The sequence below is a fragment of the Ambystoma mexicanum genome, chromosome 9, assembly GCF_040938575.1.
Source record: "Ambystoma mexicanum isolate Mex_15411 chromosome 9, UKY_AmexF1_1, whole genome shotgun sequence".
Taxonomy (NCBI): Eukaryota; Metazoa; Chordata; class Amphibia; order Caudata; family Ambystomatidae; genus Ambystoma; species Ambystoma mexicanum.
Window position 1 is genome coordinate 185,438,334 of NC_090931.1, and position 12,331 is coordinate 185,450,664.

At 49.4% G+C, this 12,331-nt stretch overlaps 1 protein-coding gene across 4 annotated transcripts in view; it reads right to left on the bottom strand.

Moving 5' to 3' along the window:
* Positions 1-4,143: 4,143 nt before the first annotated feature.
* UBE4A (ubiquitination factor E4A) overlaps positions 4,144-12,331 on the bottom strand; it is a 915,337-nt gene continuing 907,149 nt past the window's right edge. For all 4 annotated transcript variants that reach the window (XM_069614443.1, XM_069614440.1, XM_069614441.1 and 1 more), the window contains one exon: positions 4,144-5,309. In XM_069614443.1, the coding sequence (XP_069470544.1) occupies positions 5,174-5,309 (136 nt within the window). In that variant the 3' untranslated portion in view covers positions 4,144-5,173. The remainder of the gene's footprint in view (positions 5,310-12,331) is intronic.

Here is a 12,331-nt window from a genome sequence, read left to right on the forward strand (position 1 = left end):
CGGAGCCCCGAGCGTGTCCCTCGACGACCTGAGCGTCGACGGCATCGACGACTTCCTCGGAGCCAGAGCCTCGAGAAAGCCTGTCGACGCCACAGACGTCGAAGCCTTCTTCGAAGACCTCACAGGTGCACACGGTCTCGAACGCGTCGAGGACCGGGAACTGGAACGGGTAACGTCGAGAACGAGTCCCCTTGTCCGAACGGAACCTCTCCCGTGACTCGTGCCGACCACTCTTGCGAGCGGTGTCTCTCGACCTCACACGACCGACCCCACTCGGGGGCGCGGACCGACCCCACTCGGGGGCGCGGACGGCTGAGTACCCTGCGACTCAAGAATCGCCAACATCTGCTTCCCGAAGGAAGCCCATTCCTCCGGCGTCGCACGGCCTGAGGGGTAAGCGACGTGCCGGGCAGAGCCCTCTGAAGAGGACCTGGAAGACGACCGATGTCGGCGCTTCCGAGAATGCCTCGAAGAGGCAGAGGAGTGGCGAGACCGACTCCTAGAAGGAGACCCACAAGACTTCCGACGATGACACGGAGAGTCACCCCTCGAATCATCCGTCGAAAGCCCCGCAGACTTCGACTTCCGGGGCTTGGACACCCGACCTACCGACAACTTCTTCTTACGTTCGCGTAAGGCTTTGGACGTGAGCGACTGGCAGTCGATACAGTCATCCGTGTCGTGGGCCTCCCCGAGGCACCAGAGGCAGGCGTCGTGCGAGTCCGTCACCGACATCTTGGACCCACACTCCCCGCACTTCTTGAAACCCGGACGCGGGGTCGAAGACGAAGTAGACATCTTCAGAAGGATTTTCACAAACGAACAGGTTCGAAGAACTGAGAAGAACAGAACTCCAAAGAGTCGAGGCGTTTAAACCGAGAAACACGAAGCAACACGTTCGCGGAAAAAACGGATCTGAGGCTATGGGCGTCGTGCGTCCTACTTATCACATCGGATGACGTCGGAGGAGGTCCTCGACGACGGCGCATCGACGCAGGACGCAGACGCCGAAAAAGTTTCCGAAGCAGCACAGCTGTGGTGATTACATGTCATAGATATGGAATACGTCGGAGGACCCAATCCCCTCGAATGACTTCCTTCTCTCCTAGGTAGAAGTATCTCACAGTTTGGGTTTTTATACAGTTCCACAAATATCCTGGGACCAGGAGAATGGCTCCCTTGTCCTAGTTTACAACCACCCTTTAGCAGGCTTTTCTTGACTTGAACACGGTCTCTCAACTTCCTCCCACCGGGATGAGGGAGAGACTCCCCGAGCTCTCCTTCACCTGTAAATGTTTTCTTGAGTTACTTCAATTTTAGATTCTTCATCAATTCTTTACGTTCTCTCCACAGATTTAGAATTCTTTCTATTTGAACATGGTTGTTCAACTTGCCCCCACCAGGATGACAGAGAGGCTCCCAGAGTCCTTTTTGACTCTTCAATACCAAAGTCTTATGGAACCCGACCAAAGAGTTGCCTCACAAAATGATCTACTTCTCTTTAGTCTTTGTGTTTCACCTTCTCAAGTTTTCCGGCCCCCTCCCGGACTTATTACTGTTTCCAGTACCTTCTCTCTGGGAACTCTTCACTGGTTTCACCAGGGGCCACAGGTTTGTTTCTTCGCTTTCTTCCGCTCTCGTTTGGGCTGCTTGACTTCACAGCCAGTTATGGTTGGCGGTCAGGGCGCATGTTTCAGACCAGCCGGTCCACCAGTTACAGGTTGTGCAACCACCACAGTTCCTTGTACTTCTCATGCAATCGCTTACGCTGCACCAAAGTAGGCTAGTGTTGGCAGTCTCGACAGTCCACCCACCATAGGTCACACCACCACAACGACTCAACTTCAGGGCTGTTGGCTCACAGCCAACTGACAAGATGCTTTTCTTGCATCCCTCGGTCCCTGGTTATCACTTCACACTGCTGCTTCGACACAGCCTTTGACCGCCTTGTTACAAACACAGGCTTTTTGGCAGCCTCTTAGCTCACCGACTTCTACTTCCAGATGTTGTGCTCGCTCTACGGAGGCTACTCTCTTTGACCTTCTTTATTGTTGGGACTGCCCCAGCATAACTTCAGTTTGATTGACAACAGCTGGTCGAACACTCTTCATGTTTGATGGTAGCATTCTTTGGTTCTTCTTTGTCCCAGTACCTATCATAATGAGACTGAAACATTACAGTAACACATGGTCCTGGATTTCACCATAGGTAAGGAAGGGTTGGGTGTTGTCCTAACCCTGTGGGGTTGGGAGATAAAGGGGCTGTGTCTGAGATGTACATCCTTGTCCTCAGGAGGCGAGTTCCTCCTACAGGTTACCACCACAGGGGGACTTGAGGTTAGCAGCCTCAACTCCCTAGCCTCATCGAAAGGGGCTTCCCTCTGGGGAGAAGTGAGGCCATCTGAAGGATCACCATGCCTCTGCCCCACTAAGTGGGGGTCAACTGCTCGATCGCAGCTACCAATACAAGTCAGAACAACCTAGATTTAAACCCTGCAGGTTGGTCTTTGCAAACCTTCACCAGAGGCCTTGTCAAAAAAACCTTATTGTTTATTGTGTGGAAGTATATTATTTAAGTGTACGACCCATGCATTTCCAGAACAGGTTTATTGCATGGACATGGATGAAAAATGAGAACATGTTTCACAGTTTTTCCCCTTTCCATGTAGGATTACATCTTTCAGATTTTGCAGTAGATCACGATTGGTAAGCCATTGTCACACTGCTTGAAAGCAGTCTGCAAGTTTCATGCCAAATGGCTTACCACACCGCCCTCCCCTCAAGATAACCCTCTGCATACAAGCCCAATCACACCTCAACCAAACATCTCTAAAAGATGCTACTTCTCTAGATTTCTTCATGAAAATGTCCTCAAAAGATATTTAGAGGGCCCAAATTAGCACATTCCCATCTCCATTTACACTAATTTTTCGCAATCCGTGCTTCACCCCAGGGAACAGAGGAAAGGGGTTTAGTAAATGGCGGGAGGGAGGTTGCCATAAAATCCGGGATATGTTCGAGGGGATAGAAATAAAATCATTCACCCAATGTAAGGCAGACTTTGGGGTGGAAGAAGGGGAGAGGTTTATATATACACTCAAATAAGACATTGGTTAATGCAGTCCTCCTTGAAGGAAGCAGTGACGCAAATGTTAACCCCTTTTGAGAATTTCTTAATGACAAACACCAGGGAATAAACATATAGTGGGGGCAATCTACTCCTACACCAAACAGGGTGAGGTGCCAAGCAAAAGGAGATACATGGCGAGTTGGGGAGGGGCAACAGGCTAATCAATAGAAGAAGTAGAGTCGAAGAAATTGTGGGCCAATATTCCCAAGCTAACAAGGTCTCTTCCAGTCCAGGTAAAATGTATGCTACAATGGCACCCAATTCCATACATTTTATCCCACAGTGCCCAATTCTTGTTGGAGGCAATGTGGAAAGGTGGGAACCTGGAAACATATTTGGTGGGAATGCTAGAGTATTCAAGAGTTTTGGGGGGCAATACAAGAAGCAGTAGTGGAAACTCTGCAAGTGCAGGGAGGGGGCAACAGATGGTTGGCAATGTTGGGCCTAGGAGGAACTCTGGAGGAATTATTCACAAGAGCAGAACGTAAAGTATACGTGATCTTCATGATGGTGGAGGCGTGTGGGGTGGCGCAAAACTGAAAATCAAAAGGACCCTCCTACGGAACACAAATGGGTGGGGAAAATTTGGAACGTAGCAGCCCTGGAATGGGTAACCTACTCTCTACAAGGAGATCAAGGATTTTTACCAGATTGGTCACTGGTGCTAGGGGTACCTACAGAAAGGAGCCGGGGGGGGGGTGTGGAGATGGGGGGTGGATCTGATGCTCGAGGAGAATAAGACTGTTGTGAATATATGTGGAGATCCACCATAAGGGGTACAAGGTTGGGGACATTCAAAATGATGGGTTCTCGCCAATCTAGCAGGGCCCAAGACACAAAGAAGAAGGAGAACATGGAAGGTGGGGGCACGGGGGAGAGGGTCCAACGAGGGGATCAAGATCAGACTACAGGGGGGAGGGTGGGTTTATATGTTGGAAAAGCTTGAAAATGTCAAAAAGTTACATGGAAAAAAAATGATGTTAATAGCAGCATGTAGAATAAACAACACATTGCTGAAAATGGATCAGATTTATTTCATTTCGCATTGCATTGGGCCCTCCTTGAAAGGCTGTTAGGAGAGCATCTGATGAGAACATGCCTGCAGCAGTTTACGGGTCAACTACCCGTGAAAGGTTTGCTCTACTTCGGACTTGGATGCAGTTGGTGATCTGAAAGCCAGCATTATTAAGCTTCTTGCGGTACATTTTCCTTCAGGATGCAGAAGTATTTCGTCCAACCAACCACTGCCCACCACCCACTGCTGAAGTACCGGGGCCCTCCAACATACACTCAAGTTCTCACCTGATCCACAATCAGACAAACCCTCCCAGCAGCAGCTTTCAAAAGGGACAATATTCTGGGTACAACAGTGGCTTCTTTATCCAGTGTATCACTGTCAATAAAAGAAAATAAATATGTATACATATATATATATTTTTTTAAAAGCTAGTTGGCCACCAATTTTAGGCCCTTAATTTACAACACCATCCTGCTGTAATAGTCGCAAAAAAAACCAAAAAAAAAAAAAAAGACGACTCTGGTCTTGGTTACTGCGCAGTTCACAGGCCTCGTCAGTCAATAGCAATGGCACAATCTGCAGAGGCAAGAAAGTTGGGCATTTAGTCTCGGCAGAACCCACCTGGGAAAGGTACAGTGTTAAGGGAGAAAGGGATAGCACTAGGATGGTTCCACCTCTTTTCATGGCATACAATGACCACTGAATTATTCCCCCAAAGTCTTTTTTTGCTCTTTCTATATATGAAAAATACAAATCTAGCAGCCAGCGATATCTGAGGGCTTCTTAGCACAGCAAATGGCACCAGTGCCGATAATGGTTTAGAACACCAGTGAATTGAGAAATCTGGCCTGACAAATTTGCAGAATGGAGAAGTTGTCAGATTACGGACAGCACTGTCTAAAGAAGGGCTTTCAGCCACGAGTCGATGGATTGATTTCATGTGTCATTCAATGAAAACTGCTCATTTACACTTCAGGTGGTTTGCCACAGCCAGCTATGTATAGGTTTAGTCTTGTTTTGCTTGGCTCATGACATCTCCTCCCTCTCTTCCTTCTGACGTTTTCTCTCATCTAACCATGCCTGGATTTTATCCTTCAGCTCTGTGTTTGGCCTGATCTGGTCCATGGTGAGGGGGCTTCGATTGAAGGGATCCGTCTGATCACTGCAACAGAGAAAAGCAAAGATTACACTGGAGCCAAGCAGTGCAACTACTCCATTCACATATAGCCCAAGAAAAATATATGTACATTCTTTTACACAAGGGAAACCCTTCACACTGCAAGGTGGTAAACACCATGGTTTGCACTGTATCAATGCCCCCAATCATGGTGCAAAATGCGCGCTCAGCACTAGCCATTGGCAAGTGATATTTGACACTCGGTGAGTATGAAATGGTGTGCTGTTTGTATGCATATAGTTGGGGTGGCCAGCAACTTTTTTTTTTAATGCCTGGCTAGTAGCTTGCCACTTGATTATTTGCACCCTGCTCCCAGTCACTCACTGTACATGATGTTAGTGTGTCAATAAAGAACAAATTACTTACCTCCAACTATAGATCCAGTCACAGGTAGAAAGGTCAACAGATGACCCAAGATCCCAAATAAGTTCCAAACCACAGGGATTTATTTTGGTCAAAAGATATAGGATTGAGAAGGGCTAGAACTAAGAACTTGTAAATCAAATCAAACAAGGATAAATGTCCATGAGACAGTGCAGGAGTCCAAGGAAAACCAAACTGGTGCGAGGGGGGTGTAAAACCCTAATCTAAAGTAGAACTGTGGTCCCAAGTCTCAGTACCCTAGTCTACAAACGTTTGTAGTCAGGGTGGCTCACACAAAGCTACTCCCAGTGGCTAGGGAGTCCAGTGCCCTGGTGCTTGGGCAAATGGGTCCACTAGGGTTTTGTCCAGGTGACAGTCTATTTTTTCCAAGTCTGTTTCGGGTGGATTTTCAGGCTGCAGTCATTGCTGTGTCCTCCAGCCAAGCGTAGTATGCAGAGTCTGGAGTTAGTCATACGCTTTGGTATCTCAGGAGCTCACCCCTTGAAGGCCTTTCATAGACAACACAAAGCTTCCTCCCTTGCCGATTCCAAGAGGAATTGCATAAAATAGATTTGTTTGTTTCTATTTCCTTTGCCTCTCCTTCCCCTCATATCCAAGTTTCTCAGGGATCTACAGTCTTTCCCCTGGATCTAGGTACCTAGCCTCTGCAAGGCTCATTGTGCTGTTACTTCCTGTCAGGTCTGACTTAGCCAGGGTATGGGGCAGAACTACCAGCAAGGGTCCTCTCCTGCCAACCCAGGGGCTGGACTTACTTTCTGAAGCTTGGTTGAGTCGCCACTTTACTGATTTTCTGTTGCCTTTTTCCTTCCTTTTTCTCTGCGATTCAATGCCATCCTCCTCACTTCACTGTTTTCTTCGTCCTCCTTCATCTTGTGCTCCAACCTCTGCCTTATTCGCCTGCCTCCTTTTTGACCTTTTGCCTCTCCAGTCCCCTCTCTTTCCAAACTGCTTTTTGATCTTTCCCTAGTTCTGCTCATACTTTTGTTCTCCTTCCTCCTTTTCCTCCAAATTCCACCTTGCTCTCCTTCGTACATCCTTGAGCCTTCCCTGCACAACTCCCCCTTTACCCCTTTCCTGCTCACTCACTTTTCCAACCTCCTTCCAAACGCCATCACTTTGGTGCAGTCTCCAATCCTTATTTTTTTTTAATTAGTATAATACAGCCTTTAAGCATTACATTTACAAAGCCACAAAATTCATTGTATTGAAGCAGTAAATCATAACTATTACAGACATTAATTCAAGGAAAATAGAGCAGTGTGCTCTCCAACTCAGTGCACTGCGTTACTTCAACACCAGAATTATCACAAGGCACCTTTCATAATTGTGACTTAATGTGAAGACATAATCTAGTGAAGTGATAAATCGGCGGTATATGGTTTCCCTTCAGGTATTCAACCCATAGTAACTCATCTTCTAGATGCAACCACCCCCATGTTCCTGAGGCTACTAATGCTTTTGTTTTTAATTCCACCATTGCGTCACAAGAGCACAGTAAGTGCTTCGCTGTTTCCACTGTCCCAGTCTAGCACATCCTACAAGTGCAATGGATTCGGTCTGTCAAGGAACGTTCTCCAATTACATCTTGTGTGTTGACCAAGTGAAATTTTACCATTGTTTGAGGAAGTTCAGTGATCAGGAGCATTGTAGGAATGAATATAGTCATGACTGGTTGACTTGGAAGCTAAATTGATCATATTCTGCTTCCTGTCTAGGCATGGGACAGATTTCTTGGAGTTTTCTAAATGTAGGCCCATTAATGTCCTTCGGATTAAGTTGTAGTAAGTTGAACCACGTCATACCATCGTTCAAGATTCTGGTTTGTGGCTTCAATTTCTGCCTGTAACATCACTCCTGGTAGGCATCTTGGATCATTTAAATCACTTCCTGTGACCATCTTGAGTCAACCCACTCTCCAGCTGAAGGCCACAAAAGACTCCTCTGGGAAAACTAATCCAGAAGTAATTGCCTCATCCCAGCAACAAAATCAGAAAGAGCAACCACTGATGGACTAGGCGATCAGGTGACAAGACTCTACATCATCACTTCTGAACTTCTTAGAGGCGTCCAGTCTGGGGTGTCCCAGTTAAGGGTGGTACAGTGAAGGGTGATGACCAGCCTATTTGTTTATGAGCCTGTGCTCTTGTATTCCTCCCTGCTGCACCTGTGAGTACCCCCAAGCTTCCAATTACAGTACTCCCCTATTAGGCATTCACCCCAGCTCCTCATCCTAGTCACCGCTCCATACGCTTTCTCCAATCATGCTACAACTTCCTCCTTCCCTATCATAAAACTAACATCTCGAAATCCCACATACTTCCAACAAAGCCGACGAGCTAATCATACCTCCTATAACACCTATCCACCTCTCCTCTTCCTCTGAAACTCAACTTCTCTACTCTTCATTATCGCATCAACTGAACATTGCACTCTGGGATGCTCAATCTCCATGCAACCAAACTTCCTTTATCACTGACTACTTTCACTCCAGCTCTCCTGCTCTAGACCTTCTTGCTATCACTGAAACCGGGACACTGCCACTCTGGCGGCCCTAGAAGGCTACAAACTGTCCTTCATTCAGTCTCCTCGACTGACTGAGGTGGAGGCGTTGGACACCTACTCTCTTCCTGCCTCACAAATATCCCATGCTACCACCTCTTACCGCTTTTGAATTTACCATTTCTACTATTGCTCGGTGCAAATCATCTCCATCTGTCGCCCTCCTGGTCCCACCGGATCATTCTTTGATGACCTTGGGCAACTCCTTGATTCTATTTCCACTAAACATCACCTCATTCTCTTCAGTGACTTTAAACTTCCCTCTCCAACCACATCTCAGAAATCTGAACTGCAGTCTATTCTTAGTGACCAGGTTCTCCACTCCATCCATGACGTACATACCCACAAAGGGTTTAACTCTTTGGATCTCTTCTTCATCTCCACCTCTCTCTCAGCCACTAATACTACTGTCACACCATCCCCCATCTGGTCACTCAATTGTTTCCACCACCATCTCCTTCCACCCTCTGACCTCTCCTCACCATTTGCCTCACCTATTACTAAAATGAAATGTGGGTATCCAGTCATTTTATCGGAACCAAAACAGAGTGGTACATAACAGAGTGGACAATAACACAAACCCCTGAAAAGTTTAAATAAGTGGGGTAAAGGGTTAAAATGGGTTGGGATGGCTTTAAAAGGGACGAAAAAGGGGGAGGGTGTTTGGGGGCACACCCCTCAAATTAAAAAACAAAATTCTGAGTTTTTCAGTGTTATGTCCACAATGAAATTTACCACGCTGTAATTGTGGTCGCTAAGATCACATATAACCGAAAATGTGAACCTTCTGCCATTTCTCCCTTTCTCTCTGACCTACAATTCGCTCTCTTCTTTCACATCCGACGCCTCTTCCACCAACACTCCCATCTCCAGCTTCCAATCCCTACTATACAACTAATTCTCCCATCACTTACCACTGCTTACTTTCACCCCTACGTCTCAGCATCGTCAACCATGGGTCACCCCATTCATATGCTCTCTCCACACAGACCTGCGTTGGCTGCTGCACAAATGGAGGCATACCCACTCGCCTGAGGACCTGCAACTCTACCTCTTTGCCCTGAACTCTCCCAAGTCCTCTCTTGATATAGTGAAAGGAACAAGTTACTTACCTGTAACTGTTGTCCTCCAGCATGGGTCTGGCATGGATTCACATGCTCATGAATATTCCCCGTCGTAAGGCCGGGAATCCTCGGTAAAGAAAAAAAAAATCAGTAACAGTTTCGTTTCTGATCTGTCTTTCTCAGTAGTAACCAATCACTGGTCTCTGTGTCATACTGCCCCCAGCCAATGACTGCCCTCTCGCTAAGCCCCGCCTCTGGCAGCAATCCTCAGATTTGGTAGCATGCAAAGTGGCAGTATGACCAAGTGAAGAGCCGCAGAGGGGTAGGAGGGAGGGTTCGCATGTGAATCCATGCCAGACCCATGCTGGAGAACAACAGTTACAGGTAAGTAACTTGTTCCTTCTCCAGCATGGGGTCTGGCATGGATTCACATGCTCATGAATATAAGAATACATAGCAGTACACACATGCACAACCAACAGGAGGTGGCAAAGGCTCAACATTAAGCATTACATCAACAACGCAACATTAAGCAATTCTTACCTCCTCACCAGGCTCACCTTAGGCGAACAGGTTGCGCAGCACTGCTTTGCCGACCCTGGACTCCTCCCTGGAATCCCGGTCGACGCAGTAGAATCTCGTGAAGGCGTGCGTCGACCTCCACGTAGCAGCCCTGCAGATGTTCAGCAGGGGCACACCAGACAAGAACACTGTGGTAGCAGCGATAGCTCTGGTCGAATGGGCTCTCGGACGGCCAGGCAACGGCCGGTTTGCCAACCGATGACAGTGCATGATGCGGCCGGAGAGCCATCTGGAAATGGAAGCCTTCGAGAGAGCCTTCCCTTGGTTCACAGGTCCAAAGTTCACATATAGCTGTGGAGGTGATGGCCACAAGAAACGCAGTCTTCCACGACAGGAACTTCAACGTTGCCGAATGCAGGGGCTCGAATGGCGCCCCCATGAGCCTGGTCAGCAACATGTTGAGCTCCCACGCCAGGACAGGGGCCTTCACCGGCGGGAACGATCGGAACAGTCCCTTCATAAATTCCTTCACCAGGCGATGGGACCAGAAGGACGCCCGTCCTGTGGTTCTGGTGTATCGGGAGATCGCAGCCAGATGTATCTTGATGGAGGTGTGAGCCAGTCCAGCCTTGGCCAGTGACAGTAGGTACGGCAGCACTTGAGGGGCCGTAATCCGTAGAGGGTTAATCTTCTGTGCACGGCACCAGACAGAGAACCTCTTCCACTTATGTCCGTAGCACTTGAGAGTTGAGGACGCCCTGGCCTTTGCAAGAACCTCTCTGCAGTCAGCCGGGATATCGTACCCTCCAAACTCTAGTGCTGCAGGAGCCAGGCCTGCAAGTTCAGCGACTCTGGGGCGTGATGAAGTATGGCGCCTCCTTCTCTGGAGAGAAGAGCCGCGTCCGTCGGCAGCTTGACTGGTGGGGACGCTGACAAGTCCAGAAGGTCCGGGAGCAGGATCTGCCTCGGCCACGCCGGTGCGACGAGGATCATCCTGCACCGGGACCGCTTGAGCTGGTTGACGAGTCGGAGCAGCAACTGAGGGAACGCATATAGGAACAGGCCGTCCCAGGGGAACGAGAAAGCATCACCCATGCTCCTCGGCTGGGGGAACCTGCTGGCGAACCTCTGGCACTTGGAGTTCGTCGCCGTTGCGAACAGGTCGATCTGCGGTTTTCCCCATCGTCGGAAGAGTCGATCCACTTGATCCTGACGTAGTTCCTGACGTAGTTCCCACTCGTGGCACGAGCACAGCTCCCTGCTGAGTGAGTCGGCGATGGTGTTCTTTATCCCTGCTAGATGAAAGGGCACCAGAAACATCCCTTGGGCGACGGCCCAATGCCACAGATCCTGGGCTTCCTTGGAGAGGGCTGGGGATCTGGTTCCTCCCTGCTTCCGGATGTAGAACATCGTGGTGGTGTTGTCGGTGAAGATACTCACCACCTTGCCCTTGAGGGACGGGAGAAAGGACCCGAGGGCCCAGAACACTGCACGGAGCTCCAGGATGTTGATGTGGAGCGGCTTCTCCTCCGGGAGCCAAAGGCCTCTCGCGTGAAGTTCTCTGGTGTGCACTCCCCACACTTCCAGGGAGGCATCTGTCGTCACCGTTATCCGGTGAGATGGGGTCTGAAAGTTTGTGCCCGCCGTCAGATGAGCGCTGGTGCCCCACCACCAGGTCGCTCGTCGGAAGGTCTCATTGAGCGGGATCCTGTCCTCGAAGCTGCCAGTCGCTTGGATCCAGCGGGCATCGAGGAACTCTTGCAGAGGGCGCATCCGAAGCCCGCACAGGCGCACAAGATATATGCAGGAGGACATCATCCCGAGGAGGGACTTTATGGACCTCACCCTGGCCACGTCTGTGGCCAGCAGACGCTGCACCTTGCCCAGGATGGCCTTCGTCCTTTCCTCCGACGGTGAGGCCAGATGTGCCACTGTGTTGAGCTTGGCTCCCAGAAACAGTGCGACTTGCGACGGGACCAGGTGGGATTTGGGAAAGTTGATGGAGAATCCCAGGTCCGTGAGCAGCTGGACGGTCTTCGCTGTGTGATCTACGGTGAGGCCAGACGCGCCACTGTGTCGAGCTTGGCTCCCAGAAATAGTGCGACGGGACCAGGTGGGATTTGGGAAAGTTGATGGAGAATCCAAGGTCTGTGAGCAGCTGGACGGTCTTCGCTGTGTGATCTACGGCAAGCTCCCTTGTCCTTGTTCGGATGAGCCAGTCGTCCAGGTAGGAGTAGACGTGGATCCCCTGCAGGCGCAGCCACGCCGCCACCGGTGCGAGGCACTTGGTGAACACCCTGGGTGCCGACTTCAATCCGAACGGGAGGGCCTTGAACTGGTAGTGCCGTCCTTGGTCCACGAACCTGAGGAACTTTCGGTGTCCTTTTAGAATGGGGATGTGGAAGTACGCATCCTCCAAATCCAACGACGACAGGAAATCGCCCTCCTCCAGCTGTCCCAGCACGTGCTGGAGGATGA